The sequence below is a fragment of the Myxocyprinus asiaticus genome, chromosome 1 (assembly GCF_019703515.2).
Source record: "Myxocyprinus asiaticus isolate MX2 ecotype Aquarium Trade chromosome 1, UBuf_Myxa_2, whole genome shotgun sequence".
NCBI classification, from domain to species: Eukaryota; Metazoa; Chordata; class Actinopteri; order Cypriniformes; family Catostomidae; genus Myxocyprinus; species Myxocyprinus asiaticus.
In genome coordinates, this window is record NC_059344.1 from 37,675,700 (window position 1) to 37,698,992 (window position 23,293).

The following is a 23,293-nucleotide window of genomic DNA, read 5'->3' on the forward strand; positions in this document are numbered from 1 at the left end:
GTAGTTCACGGTATTAACAGTTTTTTCTTCTGCATCAGATTATTAAAGCAATCCGTTGTCTGTCAGACACCCCAACATAAAGAATCGGCAACAGACTCTAAATACTGTCCACAACATCTCACAAATAAACCGTTGGACTATGAATAATAATGGGAACATTGCACACAGCAGGCAATTTAAAGTCCTATCATGACTAAAATTGACATTTATTGTTGAATACGGTGATGCTTTAAATAATGAGGACTATTTACTTTTAGTTACTGAGTAACTACACGCAATGCACCACGCACTGTCAGCATGCTTAAACATTACCAAAAGTGGCATCTTTAATTCATCACTTTAAAATCAACACAGCCAAAAATATTAAACTTAATAGTTTGTTGTTGGATGACTAGTGAAGCATCCTATCCCATTTGCAGAATATGTGTCTTTCTAGGACTTCTGTCTACTTGTTTTACATCCGTCATCTTCAGTCAGTCATTTAAATGCTGCCAAACAGCCAATTTAAGTCGCTTTTTTGATGGATATGAGTCTGGCAGATTTTGGAATTTGTGTGTTTAAGCTTCAGTTTCACGTGAATTGACAAATCACCCCCTTCACAGCATTCTACACCAGTGATTGTGTTACATCTATGATGCTCTGTTATGCAGCACTTTATTTGACAAAATATAACTCCAATGTTGTATTTTGGATTGTGCTGTGAGATTCTGTATACAAGCACTTAATTTGATAAAAAATAATGCAATATTATGTTGAAAATGAATTGTTATATTTTCATTTTATTTAAAGTTTTAATGAATTTATTTGTTTAAACACCATTTTGATAGAATTTAAATAAACTGTTGATATGGAGTTCAGGAAAAAAAACAAAAACAAAACAAAACAGGTATCGGACTCGGTATCGGCGAGTAGCAAAAATGAAGAATCAGTACTTGTACTCTTTCTAAAAAACAAAATGGTATCGGGACATCCCTATGCTAAATCATTGTACGTGATCATTTTACGTGTTGTGTTGCTCAGGATGGAAGACAGTGGTGGTGTGCATTATTTTTTATTTTAAAAGGAAATATTGCATTTAGGGATTTTTTTTCCCCCTATTTTTTTTCTTCTGTTTTCAAAATCAATGCTGAATAAAAGACCCTGGATGTGACTAGGGGTGCACCAAAATTTGGGCCACTTGCTGAAAATTGTATGTTAAACAGTTACTTTAAGAGATCAGTTAACAAAGATTTTGACATCGAGACAAAGCAGTATGCACGTGAAAAGATCAAGGTTTGTAATTTAAACTTCAACTATGTGAAGGATGATATTTTGCCAGAAAAGAACTCCCATTTACTGCTGATGAGGCACACGCACCCTCTCAGTGTGTTATGTGTGATGAGATTGTCAAGACCAAGTGGGCAACGACTGCAACTGACAGATGTCAGGTGCAGTTTTGTGTGTTCTTTTTTTAAGAAAACATGGCCTATAAATGCTTCACAGGGTGCAGAAACAGGCAGTATCGGAGATTTGAGATATTTGAGATCTGTCATCTGTATGGAAAGTCATGCTTACTGATTGGGAAGCTGTTGCAGATTTGTGTTTAATGGTGAAGGTTTAAACAGTACAGGTGCATCTCAATAAATTAGAATGTCATGGAAAAGTTAATTTATTTCAGTAATTCAACTCAAATTGTGAAACTCGTGTATTAAATAAATTCAATGCACACAGACTGAAGTAGTTTAAGTCTTTGGTTCTTTTAATTGTGATGATTTTGGCTCACATTTAACAAAAACCCACCAATTCACTATCTCAAAAAATTAGAATATGGTGACATGCCAATCAGCTAATCAGCACAAAACACCTGCAAATGTTTCCTGAGCCTTCAAAATGGTCTCTCAGTTTGGTTCACTAGGCTACACAATCATGGGGAAGACTGCTGATCTGACAGTTTGTCCAGAAGACGATCATTGACACCCTTCACAAGGAGGGTAAGCCACAAACATTCATTGCCAAAGAAGCTGGCTGTTCACAGAGTGCTGTATCCAAGCATGTTAACAGAAAGTTGAGTGGAAGGAAAAAGTGTGGAAGAAAAAGATGCACAATCAACCGAGAGAACCGCAGCCTTATGAGGATTGTCAAGCAAAATCGATTCAAGAATTTGGGTGAACTTCACAAGGAATGGACTGAGGCTGGGGTCAAGGCATCAAGAGCCACCACACACAGACATGTCAAGGAATTTGGCTACAGTTGTCGTATTCCTCTTGTTAAGCCACTCCTGAACCACAGACAACGTCAGAGGCGTCTTACCTGGGCTAAGAAGAAGAACTGGACTGTTGCCCAGTGGTCCAAAGTCCTCTTTTCAGATGAGAGCAAATTTTGTATTTCATTTGGAAACCAAGGTCCTAGAGTCTGGAGGAAGGGTGGAGAAGCTCATGGCCCAAGTTGCTTGAAGTCCAGTGTTAAGTTTCCACAGTCTGTGATGATTTGGGGTGCAATGTCATCTGCTGGTGTTGGTCCATTGTGTTTTTTGAAAACCAAAGTCACTGCACCCGTTTACCAAGAAATTTTGGAGCACTTCATGCTTCCTTCTGCTGACCAGCCTTTTAAAAATGCTGATTTCATTTTCCAGCAGGATTTGGCACCTGCCCACACTGCCAAAAGCACCAAAAGTTGGTTAAATGACCATGGTGTTGGTGTGCTTGACTGGCCAGCAAACTCATCAGACCTGAACCTCATAGAGAATCTGTGGGGTATTGTCAAGAGGAAAATGAGAAACAAGAGACCAAAAAATGCAGATGAGCTGAAGGCCACTGTCAAAGAAACCTGGGCTTCCATACCACCTCAGCAGTGCCACAAACTGATCACCTCCATGCCACGCCGAATTGAGGCAGTAATAAAGCAAAAGGAGCCCCTACCAAGTATTGAGTACATATACAGTAAATGAACATACTTTCCAGAAGGCCAACAATTCACTAAAGATGTTTTTTTTATTGGTCTTATGATGTATTCTAATTTTTTGAGATAGTGAATTGGTGGGTTTTTGTTAAATGTGAGCCAAAATCATCACAATTAAAAGAACCAAAGACTTAAACTACTTCAGTCTGTGTGCACTGAATTTATTTAATACACGAGTTTCACAATTTGAGTTGAATTACTGAAATAAATGAACTTTTCCACGACATTCTAATTTATTGAGATGCACCTGTATGTACCCTTAAAGGGAAAGAGGACTCCCATCTGTATGTGACTTTCCCATGTCTGATGAAATTTGTGACAGGTGTCAAAATATATTCTTGCACAATACATGTACATCTCTCTCGAGCTTTGATCCCGTGGTGTTGCCAGGTAGCCAACTCTTGTGAGATTATTTGTGTGTGTGTGTGTGTGACTCATGCCTAAAAATATATGTACCATTGTGTGCTCTCTGCTCTCAATGCGTGTGATTTGAATTAATCTCATGCTCTTCAGTTTAATGAGGCAAGTTTCCATTTACCGGTTGGTGTAACAACTTCCCCATACATGAGTCACAAACTTAATTGCCACCCTCTCTCAGCCTGTCTCTGCTGATTTCAGCCCACCGATCGCTGAGGCCTAAAACAGCAGGCAACATGAGTTTGTGTTGAGTTTCCCTGTTATATTGGCCTTCCTTAGTTTACATGGTTCAAGTTTTTTCCTGTTTCAGAGTCCTTGAGGCAAATGGACACATCTCTCTGCATTTTAAGGGGCCCTCCCCTCTTTCTTTCTCCTCCTTTTTCTATTTCTCTATTGGAGTGCAGTGGAGTGGATATAGCACTGTGATAGAAAAGGGGAGTGTGACAGGAGATGAAATACAAACTCTTGTCTTGATATAAGAGAAGTGACACTTCTTAACAGGGTATTTGGGACAGATAGAATAGTACTGTAGTTTGCAGGTACATAAACCATAAAAAAATATATGCTTACGGTAGGTATTTGCAGCCGTGTGTAAAACAGAATGTAATTTTGTAGTAGTTTGAAAACACTGAGGGAGAAATACAAATGACAGACAGATATGTATTTCTTAAAAAGTATAGAAAGGATTTGCTTAATTGTAAAAATGTATGTAAATATTAGTTTCACTATTAATAGAGTAGATGAGTATCTAAAAATTGTAATAGGAAGTGGATAATTGCATCATTGGCTTGTCTTGATATGTGTAGTAGTAATAATAATAATAGTTCTTCTTATTATAATCAATTATATTATATTTATGGAGGTGTTATGTTTGTAAATAGTGTTTGAAGGTTACAAATCATAATCATAATCTTTTTTTTTTTTTTTTTTTTTTTTTTTGTGGTAACCTAATGTGTTAGCCAATTTGAAAAGCTATTGTACCAACCAAGCCTACTCGCACTCTTTTTTTGTAAATTATGTTAGCCAGCTAGCATTGCTTATCACAAGTTATTGTGAATTGGCCAATTTCATTATTGTCTCGTAATGACAACAATGAAAATCATTGTTGCTAATCTCATAAGCAATATCAAAATTGAATAAAAATTCAGACCAGTTAAATTAGAGAGATTTAGAATTTTAATGGTTTTATTATTCAGTTTTTAAGGGCTGAGAAATTTCTGAATAAACCTGTGAAGGCTGAAAATATTGAACATGTATCGTTATATGTGGCTGCTTTGAATATTTGAAATGAACATAGAAGTATATCATAGATATTTGTGGCTGAGTCGTCATCAAAATATGCCATGCATAATAACTTTTTTTTTTTTAACTGTCAAGAAATTTAATTTGCACTAGTTTAGATTATATATTTGGTACCAGTACAGTATACTTTCTCTTGTAAGTTAAAGAGCACCTATTATGGTTTTTCAAATATTACCTTTCATGTAGTGTTATATAGCTGTTTGTGAATGTAAAAAAGTCTGCAAAGTTTCAAAAATCAAAGTGCACGACAAATGGAGTTATTGACTCCCAAAAGAAAGAACCGATTCTGAACAACTGAAACGAGTCGTTAGTAATTCCAGACTTACTTCCTGTACTAACCTACGTAATTTGGTTAAAAAAACCCGCCTCTGGTCTTCATTGGCTGCTCGCAAACTGCTTTGACCCACCCTCAAACACTACACTAAGTGGTAGACCAATCACAACAGACTGGGACATCTGACCAATCAGAGCAGAGTAGGCTCTCTGAAAGGAGGAGTTTAGAATGAATCCTTTAGAACGGATCATTGAATGAGTAGTTTTTGACACTGGGGAAAAAAGGTAATGCTGCAATTTAAATTATGAGCAAATTAAAGTGTTTTTTGACCTTGGATGCATGTAAATCTATTGTATGAGACCTCTAAAACAAAATTAGGCACATTTACCATAATAGGTGCTCTTTAAGCCATAAGCATTCTTACATTATAAAAGACCCAGAAGCACTTGTGTCATCCACCAGGAAACACATGGATGTCACTTTAAAACAAACAAGCTTCAAAATTTGAAGAAATAAAGATCAATGATAAAATCTTGTTTAAAAATTGACTCGGACAATGTCATTGTTATATTCGTGGTCTGTTATTGGAAAATACATGTTTACAGAAATACTTTTCTGCTCTTATCATTTATATGGATTACAGAATAATGTGTCAATCATGTTGTGTATTAATGACACACAGTTAAGCAGTGTGGGAATCTGATAACAGGCCTGTGAGCTCACATGAGTTATGAAACATTAAGTTGTTTTGAAAATGTGATAGTATCAATGTGGTATTTTGTTGCTTGAAAAAACACAAAATCCACATATTTCCAGTGTTGTTTAGATGTTATAGTGCTTCGATTGTTTATGTCTTTGTATTCGATTACAATAATATGGTATATCATCAGAATTCTGCTTAAACACAAAAGCACATTTCTTTGTTGATTATTATTTGTTGAAAGGAGAGATGCTATACGGTGCACTGTCACAATGTTATATTGAATTGCATAAAAACATATTATTCTTTCTAAAATCTCTCTCATATGTGGTTTATTCAAAGATAGTGTGGGTTTTAGTGAATGTTAAGATCTATGTGCTGATCTTATCATCTGAATATGTACTGAATAAAATACTTCATTAAAAGCATTAAAGCCATGCAGGATTTCAGAACTGTAGGTACATGTGATTTGTGTTTTTAAATGTTCAGCTACTGCAATTTATCTATATTTTTATAAATGTATATTGCATATTGTTTTCACATTTGCAATGTGCATTGATAGGAATACCACAGTTAATAACCATGATCATGCAAAACTGTCATGCACACACAGACATGTGTACAGTAAAGTATGTACACTCTGTGGTCAAAAAAACATTTCTGGTTGTTTTCAGGACTTGTAATTTGTGCTTATCACTGCCTATTTGGTGTGTGTTCATTATCAGGCTAAGTGCGTGTGTTTGATCAACCGTGGGTGTGGGTGTGCAGAATCCACTTAAAGTGTTTTGTAGTTTAAATGTCAAATAATCACATATGCTGTTGAAATGAGATGGTGGTTTAACTCTAGATAAGTATACTCTCTCTCTCTCTCTCTCTCTCTCTCTCTCTCTCTCTCTCTCTCTCTTCAACTTCTCAGTATTGCTCTACAAGAGATAACTCTAAATTAACCTGCAGCATTACTGTAGACTATTGAAAATCATTCTTATGAGTTTTCTGTCCTTTTATGATTTTGAGAACCACATTATTCAGTGAACAAATCTGAAACAAATAGTTTCTTCATACAAGGTTTTTTTTTTGCATTAGTATGTGTGTATTTGATGGGCTGCAAGTTTTTAAGGGTGATTGAGGTTTTAGTGGCATTGTTGATAAGTTCATGTAGCTCAACTGGTAGAGGATGACGCTAGGGTTAATAGAGGTATGCCTTAGAGGAATAGAGGTATAGGTATACTTTAAAGGGATAGTCCACCTAGAATGAAAATTCTCTCATCATTTACTCACCCTCATGTCATCCCAGATGTGTATGACTTTCTTTCTTCTGCAGAACACCAATGAAGATTTTTAGAAGAATATTTCAGTTCTGTAGGTCCTCATAATGCAAGTGAATGGTGACCAGAACTTTGAATCCCAAAAGTCAGCATAAAAGTCATTTATATTCCAGTGGTTAAATCCATGTCTACAGACGTGATATGATAGGTTTGGTTGAGAAACAGATCAATATTTAAGTCCTTTTTTACTATAAATGTGCATTTCCACATTCTTCCTTTGTTTTTTGGCATTTGCATTCTTCGTGCATATCGACACATACTGGTCCGAACTGGTCAAAGGTGGAGATTCTTAGAAAAAAAAGGACTTAAATATTGATCTGTTTCTCACCCACACCTGTCATATCGCTTCTGAAGGCATGGATTTAACCGTTGGAGTCTTATGGATTGCTTTTATGCTGCCTTTGTGATTTTTGGAGATTCAAACTTCTGGTTAACATTCACTTGCATTGTATGGACATAGAGAGCTGAAATATTCTTCTAAAAATCTTTTGTTTGTGTTCAGCAGAAGAAAAAAGCCAGACACATTAGGGCTGCAACTAACGATTATTTTGATAATCGACTAATCTAACGATTATTAGAATGATTATTCGACTATTCAGCGATTATTGCAACGATTAATCATTAGCTCTTAACCGACTATCCAGCTTGTGCCTTGACTTAAAAGGTTGTATTAAACATGCTTACTAACAATAAAGAGGACAAAATCATCTTTTAAAAATACCTCTAAATGACAATCACTGAATTAAAGGAAAAAAACACTTTTTATTAAGTTTAATTCAGTAAAGAAATTCACTGCAAAAAAAATCCTATTTTTTGTCTTGTTTTCCATTTAAAATGGTCTAAAAATCCTAAACAAGATACATTTACCTGAGAAGCAACATATAAGATATTTAGACAGAGAATGTATCTTGAATATTCTGTAAGTGTATTTTGTATATAAGTGTATTTTTTTTATACTTCTGCCAGTGCTGTAAAGTCAAAATATACTTATATTCAAGATATATTCTCTGAAAATAAGTCTAAATATTTATATGTTGCTTTTCAAGGTAAATGTATCTTCTTTTAAGAATTTTTAGATATTTTAAAATATTTAATATTATATTCAACATTCTCAGATAAAAATATTTTCTTCTGCAGTATAGCTGCTAAAGTAAATGTACGTTGTTTTAATGGAGTTTTAGATATTTATATTGGAAAACAAGCCAAAACAACAACAAATCAAAACTTTATTTTGTTGCAGTGTATATTGGGGCGAAGACTACCCTCTCTCACCTTTCTGTTCACTTCAATCCATCGTTAACTCACAAAAAAAATCTCTTCTTAAAAGAGCTGCATATCGCAGATTTTCTTCCCGATAAGATACACACAGCAACATATGTTATGATTCACTGCGTCGTGCACAATCACATAATAATCTAGCTGCAGCAAGCATGTGCGAGGGACAATCTTCCCCGTGTCAGACTTCATCAGCCGGGTGCAGTTTCAATCTCTCCCTGGGTGAGATTGATCGGGTGAGTTCACGCGACTCATAGAAGAGGCGCTGACCGCATAGAGAAATGCCGGAGTTTGCACTTATTTACATGACCTACTGCCTTATTATTTTAACTTTAATAAAGGATACATTGAAGATATAACAGCAGGAGTTTCCTTTAAATATGCTCTGACATACAAGTTTTTAAGCAGAACCGGAACGGCAGCTCCAGCTCTGCTTATTCCACAACGAGAGTGCTTCTGTATTTTTCGTAGTTTGTAATTTTGTATAATTTCCTCATAATTTACGATCTACATCACCTGAAACTGTTTGGAAAGTTTAGAGTGCATCTGGACTGTGAACTGTTATCTTCCTCTCTTCAGTCAGGCGCGAGCTGCAGTGCTGCTCTCACGCGTCATCATTAGAGTTTAATGTGATCTCATGTTACGTTAAGATCAAACGACTTGTCAACAACGAAAATGTTTGTCGACAATTTTTTATTGTCGACGTTGTTGATAATATCGACTAATCGTTTCAGCCCTAATACACATCTGGGATGGCTTGAGGGTAATGATGAGAGAATTAAAAATTTTGGGTGAACTATCCCTTTAAATGCACTGTAAGTTGCTTTGGATAAAAGCGTCTGCCAAATGCATAAATGTTAATAAGTCTCTCTGTGGGATCAAAGAATAGAGATGACTGCTATAAATATCACTGCAAGATATACCTTCTCCTGGTAATGTTACGAGTGCAGTCAGTTAGACCAGGACCTCATTATTCTCCTGAAGTGATTGCTGATCATGTGTCGCCCAGTTACGTAGCAATAGCTGAATAAAGGATTTTAATTTTAAAGTTTAATTAACTTGTTTAGATTTAGTGAGATACAGTACTCAGTAACATTGGTACAAAGATTTAGATGTCTAGGGCAGATGGTTTCCTTCAGTCTCATCTGAGCTGTTGAAAAAGTCACACAGGTGAGGAGAATAGAGCTGATAGGAGCTGAATGGGGTTGATTGAGGTCAAATAGTGACTGGAGTAAAATAGCATTGATTAGAGTTGATTGGAGAGGTGTTCTTGTATTTCTGTCTGGTCTAAAATTCCATCATGGTTATTGTGCCTAAAAAGATGTAAAAGGAACAGCACTGCATTCTTGGAGAAAGTCAGGCCATATTTGTTCATTTATGTTGTAGCACGTGTATTGTGTGTGCTGACTGACTCGCTCTTGCACCCACAGCATCCTCTTCTCGCTCAGTCCAATGGATACATTTTTTGGTCTGCGTTTTCGACGAAAAGCCCTCCAGCCAGGCAGGCGCAGGCGCTCCAGTGTGTCACTTCCTGTGAGTAAAGCACGCCGGCGCTCCAGTGTGGGCCTGCCCTCGACCGGTCTAACTCAAAGACGAAGGTCCAGTGCTCAGCTGCACGGAGGCCTCCAAACCAGCCATGTGCAGGCTGAGCTCTTAAAGTGCAGAAGAGGACACTTTGCCAGGAGGAAGTCAAGTGGTGCGACAGCTTGTCAGACCCCCAGGTTCTCTATTCGACGAAGACAGGCCACCAAACACCACAGCATTCATGCCCAGCTGCTGGGGCCATCACTGCTCTTGGCTAGCGTGGTGCAAATGAGTGACGATCATGAAACGGAGGATAAGAGTGTAGAGGAATACTCTTCTGTTTCTGATAGCGACTGCAGCCAGGAGGAACAAGAGCCAGCAGAGATGGACTTAGAGTCTGATAAGGGTTTGACATGGTTGGCTCAGGGTTTATTGGAGGGGGAAAGCATTCAACCCCGCCCCCTCATACGTGCACCGCGTTGCCTGCGGCGAAACTCCTCACACCTACTTCCCGCTGAGGTGGTTTACCGAAGCCCAGCCTCGTATGGGCTTTACGGACGTTACCGTAGGACCAGTCAGGTACAGGGACTGTATAATGTGGGTGGAGTGTGGGCAGGGAAGCAAAATTCTTTTACTCGAGGATTGGTTGCACTGTACAGGAAGAGCTCCCCCTGCTGGCCAGATCTCACTCTTTCACACACACTTCAGGGAACTTTCTACAACCCTCAGACTGACACATGGAGTGGGTTCCTCTCGTATGTAGAGCCCTAACTATGGCTGTATGTATGTGTTTGTATGTGTGATGGAGATGCTTGGGATCTTATCGCAGAAAGCTGTTTTTGTTTTTCACTGAAATCTGGCCTTGTTGTTGTGTGTGTGTGTGTGTGTGTGTGTGTGTGTGTGTGTGTGTGTGTGTGTGTGTAGATGTAAAGTATGTGTGTCCCTTTTCAATTATGATTCTACAAATAGTATAGTAATAAAAAGGCATCAAAAAATATTTTTTATTGCTTTTGATTAGCATTAAATACTTTCAACACAGTTTAACTGAGCTTAGTATTAGCTTTACTACTTGTGCTGCAAGATGCCTTAGTACTTATCTTGTATTCTTAGTAGAGGTCAGCCGATAGTGGATTTTACCAATACCGATAACTAAGGTGGTAGAAAATGCCGATAACCAATCAATCGGCCGATAGTTTTTTAAAATCAATTTATTGAATGTCAAAAAATTTCCTTAATGTGACAGCCACAGACAAAGAGGCTGCAAGAGTAAAAAAATTTAATCCAAGATGCTGTTTATTGTGCAACCAAAATCCCAATAATAACCCCAAAAAAATGAAGATTTGGTGCATAACTTGGGACTTTTCACAATAAACAAGCCCGAAACACACCGGGGACTCTTATTTTGCAATGACAGTGACTTGTCTCCGTTACAATGCTCTATATGTTCATATTTACCAAATTATGCTTTTTATAGCCTAGATATTCACCTGATAAATGGTTATATATATATTTCACCAGATGAGGTTTAATGAGGAACAAGGTTTATTATTATTCACAAGATATAAAATTAGACACTATTTATGTGCTGATGAGGCATGTTTCCATGGATAATAGGATTATTGTTAAGCATTTTTAATACAACCTTTTAAGTCAAGGCACAAGCTGAATAGTCGGTTAAGAGCTAATGATTAATCGTTGCAATAATCGCAGAATAGTCGAATAATCCTTCTAATAATCGTTAGGATTAGTCGATTATCAAAATAATCGTTAGTTGCAGCCCTAATGTGTCTGGCTTTTTTTCTTCTGCTGAACACAAACAAAGATTTTTAGAAGAATGTTTTAGCTCTGCAGGCCCATACAGTGCAAGTGAATGGTAACCAAAAGTTTGAATCTCCAAAAATCACAAAGGCAGCATAAAAGCAATCCATAATGTTTCCATGTTTCCATATAGTTGCTTTTTATTTTACATCCCTTTGCATCAATTTAGAACACTTGATTGAACCAAGTTGTTCTAACTGTAGACTCCTCCAGTGCCGGTCATACATTTTTTTTTTTTTTTTTTTTTTAAACTGTCAGTGTAGATTTGTGTAGATAACCGATAGTTTAAAAATGCAACTATCGGCACCGATTAATCGGTAAAAACGTTTTATCGGTCTACCTCTAATTCTTAGTTACTTGCTAATGACATTTTACACTTGCATACATTTTCTTGTGAGATGTCAAAAGACTAAATGCACATGCAAGAAATAGGTTTGGTGGAGTTCGAGAGCAGTGAGATTATTTTTTGAGTGCCATGAGTTATTTCTATCTTTCCCTCTTCTTTTGTTCTTTTGCCTTTTTAATTTTCTTAATTTCCATCCATCCGTCCATCCAGCCATCCATCCCTTTAGATCTAATTGAACTTTTTACAGTTGCCCATGTGACTCAGAAACATGATGATTTTATGTTTTGTTCTTTCCATACAGATTTACTCGATGTGCATATGTATGTCCTTCTGTATGTGTATGTTTCTGGGCTGTACATTAAGTTTCTTTTTATTATTTTTTTGCTTGGTGTTGTTTTACAGAACCTGACTTGTTTTGTGTTGTTTGTAGGAAGGCCATTGCCAAGTCTGGTCTCCAGCACCTCTCATCCCAGCCCGCTGCTTCAGTGTTGGCCAAGGGGGATACAGATAGAGAAATCCGCAGCACTGTGGACTGGAGTGTGAGTAACACGAATACAAGTAATCCAGAGGTCAAATCTCCATTTATTTGTACTGTTTATAATTAAACAAGGGTTCCCCTCTTCCCCTTTTATGATGTAAAGTGTGATATTGAGAAGAATTCTATTTCACATTTAGATAGATACTTTGTGTTTGTGTGAGAACAGGAATCAGCTCTGTATGGGGAACACATTTGGTTCGAGACTAATGTCTCTGGGGACTTCTGTTACGTCGGAGAACAGCACTGTTATGCAAAGTCACTGGTGAGTGTGTGTTTGTGTTTGAAGGAATGATGCCGGTATGCTTTTATGAAGACACTCTTAATAAAAGCATTACAGATGACAATGAAAAAGTAAAACAGCAGAAAGTCAGAGATGTGAAATGAGAGATAAAAAAGGAGAGTGAACATAGGAGAGTAAAGATGGACAGAATAGAGGGACACAGGTGGAATATGTGACAGATCAGAGAAAAGATATGAAAGAGAACCAAGCATATGATATTTGGAGGATAAGGGAGAGGGTAAGAAAGAGGATAGAAATGGATGGATGAGGAAAGGGAAAGAGACAGTTTCACTCTCCTTCCATAAAAGTTTACTGTTGCCCCCTGGAGGCTTGATTACAGAATACACTGAATAGTTTGTGGACATTCAAAGTTTCAATTAATTTTGTAACCAAGTATTTTGAGTCTGCTTTGTCCTAAAGGTTTATTTTAGAGCCCGACCGATATGGGATTTTTGAGACGATACCGATTTTAGAGAGGGAAAATTCACTGATTACCAATATGGTGGCCGATATATTTAATTTTTGAGCTGCAATGAAAACAGACCTTTTCTATGTGGATTTTTCACCGATTTTGCACCGATATGACTATGCAAAGGTACTCAGAAGGCTGCTTTCTTATACAAATATTTTTATCAAAGAATATTTTTTTACATTATTATTATACATTGTCAACAAATTCTAGAAATGGACACTGAGAAAATAAAGAATAAATACAAATAAAATAAATAGCTAAATAAACATCAGTACTGTTTAGTATCAGTCAAATGCTGACCATTTAAATAAAGAATAAATAAAAATAAAATAAATAGCTAAATAAACATCAGTACTGTATGTTTAGCATCAGTCAAATGCTGACCATTAAAATAAAGAATAAATAAAAATAAAATAAATAGCTAAATAAACATCAGTACTGTTTAGTATCAGTCAAATGCTGACAATTTAAATAAAGAATAAATAAAAATAAAATAAATAGCTAAATAAACATCAGTATTACTATTTAGTATCAGTCAAATGCCATTTAAATAAAGATAAATAAAAATACAATAAATAGCTAAATAAACATCAGTATTACTGTTTAGTATCAGTCAAATGCTGACCATTAAAATAAAGAATAAATAAAACTAAAATAAATAGCTAAATAAACATCAGTACTGTATGTTTAGTATCAGTCAAATGCTAACTATTAAAATAAAGAATAAATTAAAATAAAATAAATAGCTAAATAAACATCAGTACTGTTCAGTATCAGTCAAATGCTGACCATTAAAATAAAGAATAAATAAAAATACAATAAATAGCTAAATAAACATCAGTACTGTTTAGTATCAGTCAAATGCCATTTAAATAAAGATAAATAAAAATACAATAGCTAAATAAACATCAGTATTACTGTTTAGTATCAGTCAAATGCTGACCATTAAAATAAAGAATAAATAAAAATACAATAAATAGCTAAATAAACATCAGTACTGTTTAGTATCAGTCAAATGCCATTTAAATAAAGATAAATAAAAATACAATAAATAGCTAAATAAACATCAGTATTACTGTTTAGTATCAGTCAAATGCTGACCATTAAAATAAAGAATAAATAAAAATAAAATAAATAGCTAAATAAACATCAGTACTGTATGTTTAGTATCAGTCAAATGCTAACTATTAAAATAAAGAATAAATTAAAATAAAATAAATAGCTAAATAAACATCAGTACTGTTCAGTATCAGTCAAATGCTGACCATTAAAATAAAGAATAAATAAAAATCAAATAAATAGCTAAATAAACAGCAGTACTGTTTAGTATCAGTCAAATGCTGACCATTTAAATAAAGAATAAATAAAAATAAAATAGCTAAATAAACATCAGTATTACTGTTTAGTATCAGTCAAATGCTGACCATTAAAATAAAGAATAAATAAAAATCAAATAAATAGCTAAATAAACAGCAGTACTGTTTAGTATCAGTCAAATGCTGACCATTTAAATAAAGAATAAATAAAAATAAAATAGCTAAATAAACATCAGTATTACTGTTTAGTATCAGTCAAATGCTGACCATTAAAATAAAGAATAAATAAAAATACAATAAATAGCTAAATAAACATCAGTACTACTGTTTAGTATCAGTCAAATGCTGACTATATTAATACTGCCGATTCAAGATAAACAGCGGCAGCGGTGTTACACTGTATTCTGCTATACAAGTTCAGGGGAAACTTTCAACAGTGAAAACCAGACTTTTAAATATTACATTTTATAAATGACACGACTGGAATTGTTCGGTTGAAGGGGGTACCAAACTGTGAATCCTAAACCAAACAGTTTGGTGAATACATGTTTACTCATTAGCTTCCACTCAGCTGACAACAATGAAAGTAGCTGCATGATTAGCTAGTTAGCTATAAGCTCGTTGTCGAGGAGAGTAAAAGACGGACATGGTTTATTCTCACCAACTAGTTAATAACATAGTGTGAAATCAACACTCAACAGTCACAATCCACCACCGTACCATTGTCTGCTGAGCTGCAAAAAGATGCTCTGATGTTTACCTTTCAATCTGATACATTACTGACTGCACAGACAAACTATAGCTGGCTAACAGCAAACAGACATGAGTGTCATGTTTATCAGGGACAAGGTTGATGTTATATTAGTTATATTGAAAAGGGAAAATGATGGGGTCATTGTTTATTAAGTTTCCAGTATGTATTTAACAAACTAGTTTCTGCATTATATGTTCTGAAAAAAAGTTGTCATATTGGCGCATATCGGTAAAATATACGCCGATACCGATATATCGGCGAAAGGCTAATATCGTCTGATAATATCGCACGAGCACTAGTTTATTTATCATGCCTAAACTGGGCTGTTTCGAGACTGTTTAGGAAGTTATTCTACATTAAGTGGAGATCAGAGTCTAAATCATGTTTTCTCTTTCTCTCCCTCCCCCATTTTCCTGTTTTCTTATTACAGCAAAAGTCTGTTGCTCGTAAAAAATGTGCCGCTTGTAAGATCGTAGTACACTCCATCTGCATCGAACAGCTGGAGCAGGTGAGTGCCATTGCCAATGTCAACATAAAGCTAGAGACATGATCTGACACTGCATCACAAACCATACATGTTCCTCCCCTCCCCAGTTATTGGATTGGAAAGCTCCACCTCAGGGGGAGGGGCTTGATGAGCTGCCTCTCAAAGACCCATCATTCAGAGTGAGAAACCCTCTAGCTTTCTCTCAGACTCGGCTGGGGCTAATGGATCACTCACACATTCTGATCTTAGCAGAGATTGATGACTGTCTGGCATGGTAAACCTTGAACATATGCACCCAAATTACAGAGCCCTGTTAACATCTAAAGCCACGTGAGCGCTCAGTCCATCCAGTCTGTGAAGATGATGGCTTTTGTCTCTGTCTGATTACCAGATTTATCATTTGGAAGATGAAAGTTCAGATAAAAGCTGAAATCAGGGCTTGAAGTGTTACAGGTTTAACCGAATAATAAGGAAAGGTTTTCTTGCCAGACATATTCTTTCTCTCAGCAGTATATCATCACTCTCATTTTGATTGGGCAATTATCCCAAACATACTTTTTTGGTACATCTGGGTGGAATTTTAGTTTTCATCCTTGAGACACAGATTCCATATGTGCTGAATTTTGATCTGTATGGTGTCTTATACGTGTCAGGTTTGTGGGGCTGATTGTGATGGAATGATGTTTAATCAGGGATGATTTTAATTATAAAGTAATTCACACTAACCAGGCTAACAAATTCAAAGGCGAACAAGCGCTACTAGAAAATAGACAGTAGGCAAATTGTACTTTAGGGTTGGCAGGATTCTCTCTCCTTTATTCAATACAGTTCTATCCTCATATTCAGAAATCTTTTTTTAGAAATCATTTCTTTCACCATATGGAAATATGGTGCTTAATGGGGAATCTCCAAATCTGAAAATGTTTTCTGGGGAGCAATCAAACAGGAAGTGCTGCTGCTTTTTGATGAGCTATGTTTAATTTGAGCTGTCGTAGTTCAAGGTAAATGCAGATTAGCGTTGTTGAAAATATGGTATTGTGTTTGTCTTTCAGATAAACTTTAGATGTAAACCGTCTTTCAGGGAGTCAGGATCACGGAACATCCGGGAAGTGAGTTTCTTTCTTTTCTCTCCTCACTCTTTTTCTCTTTTCTCATCCATTTCTTGGTTGAATTTCTTAATCTTTGTTCTCACCCAGTCTACTTTATTTTCCTAATCTGTTAAACTGATTTACATACAAGCTGTACAGAGTTCGATATAAACAGCCAACAGCAGTGCTCTGACAATCACTATTATATTTTTGTTATTTCCAAGTTTGATTTTCACATGCTAAGCTCTTCATTTTTGTTTTTTAAAGTTTCATTTTAGCTCTACCCAACAATCTGAATGTGCCCCAGCTGATGTTGTTTGCTGTTTACATCTTGATTCTACTTATATTCTCATTTCTTGCACATCCTTACCTTCTGTTTTCCTTTTACACTTCCCTTATATCACTCCCACTCTTCTCCTCATCCCTCCATCGCTCTTGTCCTCCATGTCCTGCTCCTCTTTTTGCCCTCTGTCTTCCTGTCTTTCATCATGCCTTGATGGGTTAGTGCGCCTGGCGGCGCAGAGCTTTCAGGGGTCGCCATGCTCTGGAGCAAATGAGAGGTGCCGCAGCTAAATGTAGTTCACACACCTCTATTACACAGGTATCACACACGCACGTTTACTTATCTATCTAAATGAGGATTGTTTTTATAAAATAACTATAGACTAATCCAAGCCCCCTAACCCTACTCCTAAAATATATATAATATATACTCACCGACCACTTTATTAGGTACACCTGTACACCTGCTTATTCATGCGATTTATCTAATCAGCCAATCGTTTGCATTGGATTGCAAAGCAGTGCAATGCATTAAATCATGCAGATACAGGTCAGGAGCTTCAGTTAATGTTTACATCTACCATCAGAATGGGGAAAAATGTGATCTCGGTTATTTCGAACGTATCATGATTGTTGGTGCCAAACGGGCTGGTCTGAGTATTTCTGTAACTGCTGATCTCCTGGGATTTTCAAGCACAGCAGTCTCTAGTGTTTACTCAGAATGGTGCCAAAAACAAAAAACATCCAGTGAGTGGCAGTTCTGCAGAAAAAAAAACGCCTTAATGATGAGAGAGTTCATTAACTGAACATTGAACATGAACATCAACTGAGGTTCCTGACCTGTAACTGCATGATTTTATGTATTGTACTGCTGCTACAATATTGGCTGATTAGATAACCGCATGAATAAGTAGGTGTACAGGTGTACCTAATAAAGTGGTCACTGAGTGTATATACACTGGTGGCCAAAAGTTTGGAATAATGTACAGATTTTGCTCTTATGGAAAGAAATTGGTACTTTTATTCACCAAAATAAAGTTTGGTGTTAACACCCTACCAAAGTCAGGACATTAATAATATGAAAAAGTACTATTACAATTAAAAAAAAAAAAAAACATTTCAGAACTTCTTAAACTACTTCAAAGAGTTCTCATCAAAAAATTCTCCACGTGCTGCAATAACAGCTTTGCAGATCCTTGGCATTCTAGCTGTTAGTTTGTCCAGATACTTAGGTGACATTTCACCACACACTTCCTGTATCACTTGCCATAGATGTGGCTGTCTTGTCGGGCACTTCTCACGCACCTTACAGTCTAGCTGATCCCACAAAAGCTCAATGAGTTTAAGGTCCATAACACTTTTTTCCCAATTATCTGTTGTCCAATGTCTGTGTTTCTTTGCTCACTCTAACCTTTTCTTTTTGTTTTTCTGTTTCAAAAGTGGCTTTTTCTTTGCAATTTTTCCCATAAGGCCTGCACCCGAGTCTTCTCTTTACTGTTGTACATTAAACTGGTGTTGAGTGGGTGGAATTCAATGAAGCTGTCAGCTGAGGACATGTGAGGTGTCTATTTCTCAAACTAGAGACTCTGATGTACTTATCCCCTTGTTAGTTGTATATCTGGCCTTCCACATCTCTTTCTGTCCTTGTTAGAGCCAGTTGTCCTTTGTCTTTGAAGACTGTAGTTTACACCTTTGTATGAAATCTTCAGTTTTTTGGCAAGTTCAAGCATTGTAAAGCCTTCAGTCCTCAAAACAATGATTGACTGATGAGTTTCTAGAGAAAGCTGTTTCTTTTTTGCCATTTTTGACCTAATATTGACCTTAATACATGCCAGTTTATTGCATACTGTGGCAACTCAAAAACAAATACAAAGACAATTTTAAGCTTCATTTAATGGGGCCTGGGTTGCTCAGCAAGTATGATGCTGACTACCACCCCTGGAGTCGTGAGTCGAATCCAGGGTGTGCTGAGTGACTCCAGCCAGGTCTCTTAAGCAAACAAATTGGCCTGGTTGCTAGGGAGGGTAGAGTCGCATGGGGTAACCTCCTTGTGGTCGCGATTAGTGGTTCTTGCTCTCAATGGGACGCGTGGTAATTTGTGTGTGGATCACGGAGAGTAGCATGAGCCTCCACATGCTGGGAGTCTCCACGGTGTCATGCACAATGCTCCACGTGATAAGATGCACGGATTGACTGTCTCAGAAGCGGAGGCAACTGAGACTTGTCCTCCGCCACCAGGATTGAGGTGAGTAACCGCGCCACCATGAGGACCTACTGAATAGTGGGAATTGGGCATTCCAAGTTGGGGAGGAAATTTTTTTTTTTTTTTTTTTTTAAAAAGCTTCATTTAACAAACCAAATAGCTTTCAACTGTGTTTGATATAATGGCAAGTGATGTTCTAGTACCAAATGAGCAATTTAGCATGATTACTCAAGAATAAGTTGTTGGAGTGATGGCTGCTGGAAATGGGGCCTGTCTAGATTGGATCAAAAATGACTTTTTTCAAATAGTGATGGTGCTGTTTTTTACATCAGTATTGTCCTGACTATACTTTGTGATCAGTTGAATGCCACTTTGGTGAATTAAAGTACCAAATTTCCTTACGAAATAGCAAAATCTGTACATTATTCCAAACTTTTGGCCGCCAGTGAATATATATATATATATACACTATATTGCCAAAAGTATTCGCTCACCCATCCAAATAATTGAATTCAGGTGTTCCAATCACTTCCATGGCCACAAGTATATAAAATGAAGCACCTAGGCATGCAGACTGCTTCTACAAACATTTGTGAAAGAATGGGCCATTCTCAGGAGCTCAGTGAATTCCAGCATGGTACTGTGATAGGATGCCACCTGTGCAACAAGTCCAGTCGTGAAATTTCCTCGCTACTAAATATTCCACAGTCAACTGTCAGTGGTATTATAACAAAGTGGAAGCGATTGGGAATGACAGCAACTCAGCCACGAAGTGGTAGGCCACGTAAAATGACAGAGCGGGGTCAGCGGATGCTGAGGCGCATAGTGCGCAGAGGTCGCCAACTTTCTGCAGAGTCAATCGCTACAGACCTCCAAAGTTCATGTGGCCTTCAGATTAGCTCAAGAACAGTGCGTAGAGAGCTTCAAGGAATGGGTTTCCATGGCCGAGCAGCTGCATTCAAGCCATACATCACCAAGTGCAATGCAAAGCGTTGGATGCAGTGGTGTAAAGCACGCCGCCACTGGACTCTAGAGCAGTGGAGACGCGTTCTCTGGAGTGACAAATCACACTTCTCCATCTGGCAATCTGATGGATGAGTCTGGGTTTGGTGGTTGCCAGGAGAACGGTACTTGTCTGACTGCATTGTGCCAACTGTGAAGTTTGGTGGAGGGGGGATTATGGTGTGGGGTTGTTTTTCAGGAGCTGGGCTTGGCCCCTTAGTTCCAGTGAAAGGAACTCTGAATGCTTCAGCATACCAAGAGATTTTGGACAATTCCATGCTCCCAACTTTATGGGAACAGTTTGGGGATGGCCCTTTCCTGTTCCAACATGACTGCACACCAGTGCACAAAGCAAGGTCCATAAAGACATGGATGAGCGAGTTTGGTGTGGAAGAACTTGACTGGCCTGCACAGAGTCCTGACCTCAACCCGATAGAGCACCTTTGGGATGAATTAGAGCGAAGACTGCGAGCCAGGCCTTCTCGTCCAACATCAGTGTCTGACCTCACAAATGCGCTTCTGGAAGAATGGTCAAAAATTCCCATAAACACACTCCTAAACCTTGTGGAAAGCCTTCCCAGAAGAGTTGAAGCTGTTATAGCTGCAAAGGGTGGGCCGACGTCATATTAAACCCTATGGATTAAGAATGGGATGTCAATTAAGTTCATATGCGTCTAAAGATAGATGAGCGAATACTTTGGCAATATAGTGTATATATATATATATATATATATATATATATATATATATATATATATATATATACTGTATGTATATATACACTGTATATACACAGTATACACTGATGAGCCAAAACATTATGACCACTCAGAGTTGAAGAGAATAACGTTGATCATCTCCTAACAAGTCCACATGTCATGTTCTGGGTAGATTAGATGGTAAGCAAACAATCGTTTCTCATAGTCAACATGTTGAATGCAGGAGAAATGGGCAGCGTTAAAGACCTGAGTGACTTTGATAAGTGCCAAATTGTTATGGCCAGACGACTGGGTCAGAGCATCTCTGAAATGGCAAGGCTTGTGGGGTGATCCCAGTCAGCAGTGGTGAGTACCTACCGACAGTGGTCCGAGGGGGGACAAACCACAAACCGGCAACACGGTGTTGGGTGCTCAAGGCTCATCGATGTGCGAGGGCAACAAAAGCTATCCTGTCTGGTCTGAACCGACAGAAGGTCTACTGTGGCACAAGTCACAGAAATTAACTTTAAGAATTTTAATTATGGTTGCAGGAGGAATGTGTCACAAAACACAGTGCATCGCACCCTGCTGCATATGGGGCTATGTAGCCGCAGACCGGTCAGAGTGCCCATGATGACCCCTGTCCACAGTCAAAAGTGCCTACAATGGGAACGCCAGCGTTGGAACTGGACCTTGGAGTAGTGGAAGAAGGTTGCCTGGTCTGATGAGTCCCGTTTTCTTTTATATCACGTGGACAGCCATGTACGTGTGCTTTGTTTACCTGGGGAAGTGATGGTACCAGGATGCACTGTGGGAAGACAACAAGCCGGTGAAAGGAGTGTATTGCTCTGGGCAATGTTCTGCTGGGAAACCCTGAGTCCAGCCATTCATGTGGATGCCAATTTGACATGTGCCACCTACCTAAACATCATTGCAGACCAGGTACACCCCTTCATGGCAATGGTATTCCCTGATGGCAATGGCCTCTTTCAGCAGGATAATGCACCCTGCCACGCTGCACACATTGTTCGGGAATGGTTTGAGGAACATGATAAAGAGTTAAAGGTGTTGCCCTGGCCTCCAAATTCCCAAGATGTCAATCCAATTGGACATCTGTGGGATGTGCTGGACAAACAAGTCTGATCCACAGCAGCTCCACCTCGCAACTTATAAGACCTGAAGGATCTGCTCCTAATGTCTTGGTGCCATAGACCACAGGACAGCTTCAGGAGGCTTGTAGAGTCCATGCCTTGTTGGGTCGGCACTGCTTTGGCTGCTTGCGAGGACCAACAGCATATTAGGCTGGTGGTCATAATATTTTGGCTCATCAGTGTGTGTGTGTGTGTGTGTGTGTGTGTGTGTGTGTGTGTGTGTGTATATATATATATATATATATATATATATATATATATATATATATATATATATAGTGGCGCACAGGTGTATGTACAGGTGCTGGTCATATAATTAGAATATCATCAAAAAGTTGATTTATTTCACTAATTCCATTCAAAAAGTGAAACTTGTATATTATATTCATTCATTACACACAGACTGATATATTTCAAATGTTTATTTCTTTTAATTTTGATGATTATAACTGACAACTAAGGAAAATCCCAAATTCAGTATCTCAGAAAATTAGAATATTGTGAAAAGGTTCAATATTGAAGACATCTGGTGCCACACTCTAATCAGCTAATTAACTCAAAACACCTGCAAAGGCCTTTAAATGGTCTCTCAGTCTAGTTCTGTATGCTACACAATCATGGGGAAGACTGCTGACTTGACAGTTGTCCAAAAGATGACCATTGACACGTTGCACAAGGAGGGCAAGACACAAAAGGTCATTGCAAAAGAGGCTGGCTGTTCACAGAGCTCTGTGTCCAAGCACATTAATAGAGAGGCGAAGGGATGGAAAAGATGTGGTAGAAAAAAGTGTACAAGCAATAGGGATAACCGCACCCTGGAGAGGATTGTGAAACAAAACCCATTCAAAAATGTGGGGGAGAACCACTACGCACAGACGTATGCAAGACATGGGTTTCAGCTGTCGCATTCCTTGTGTCAAGCCACTCTTGAACAACAGACAGCGTCTGAAGCGTCTCGCCTGGGCTAAAGACAAAAAGGACTGGACTGCTGCTGAGTGGTCCAAAGTTATGTTCTCTGATGAAAGTAAATTTTGCATTTCCTTTGGAAATCAGGGTCCCAGAGTCTGGAGGAAGAGAGGAGAGGCACACAATCCACGTTGCTTG

The 23,293-nt window shown here is 37.7% G+C and overlaps 1 protein-coding gene across 7 annotated transcripts in view; it reads left to right on the forward strand.

Annotated features, from left to right (window-relative positions):
* LOC127440018 (diacylglycerol kinase zeta-like) overlaps window positions 1-23,293 on the forward strand; it is a 111,050-nt gene that overhangs the window by 42,525 nt on the left and 45,232 nt on the right. For 2 of the 7 annotated variants that reach the window (XM_051696563.1, XM_051696640.1), the window contains exons 2-7: window positions 9,661-10,509; window positions 12,349-12,457; window positions 12,623-12,718; window positions 15,709-15,786; window positions 15,873-15,944; window positions 16,818-16,874. In XM_051696563.1, coding sequence (XP_051552523.1) covers window positions 9,683-10,509; window positions 12,349-12,457; window positions 12,623-12,718; window positions 15,709-15,786; window positions 15,873-15,944; window positions 16,818-16,874 — 1,239 coding nt within the window. In that variant the 5' untranslated portion in view covers window positions 9,661-9,682. Of the gene's footprint in view, window positions 1-9,660; window positions 10,510-12,348; window positions 12,458-12,622; window positions 12,719-15,708; window positions 15,787-15,872; window positions 15,945-16,817; window positions 16,875-17,358; window positions 17,455-23,293 lie in introns of all 7 variants that reach the window. The other 5 variants (XM_051696716.1, XM_051696775.1, XM_051696418.1 and 2 more) reach the window with 4 other exon arrangements.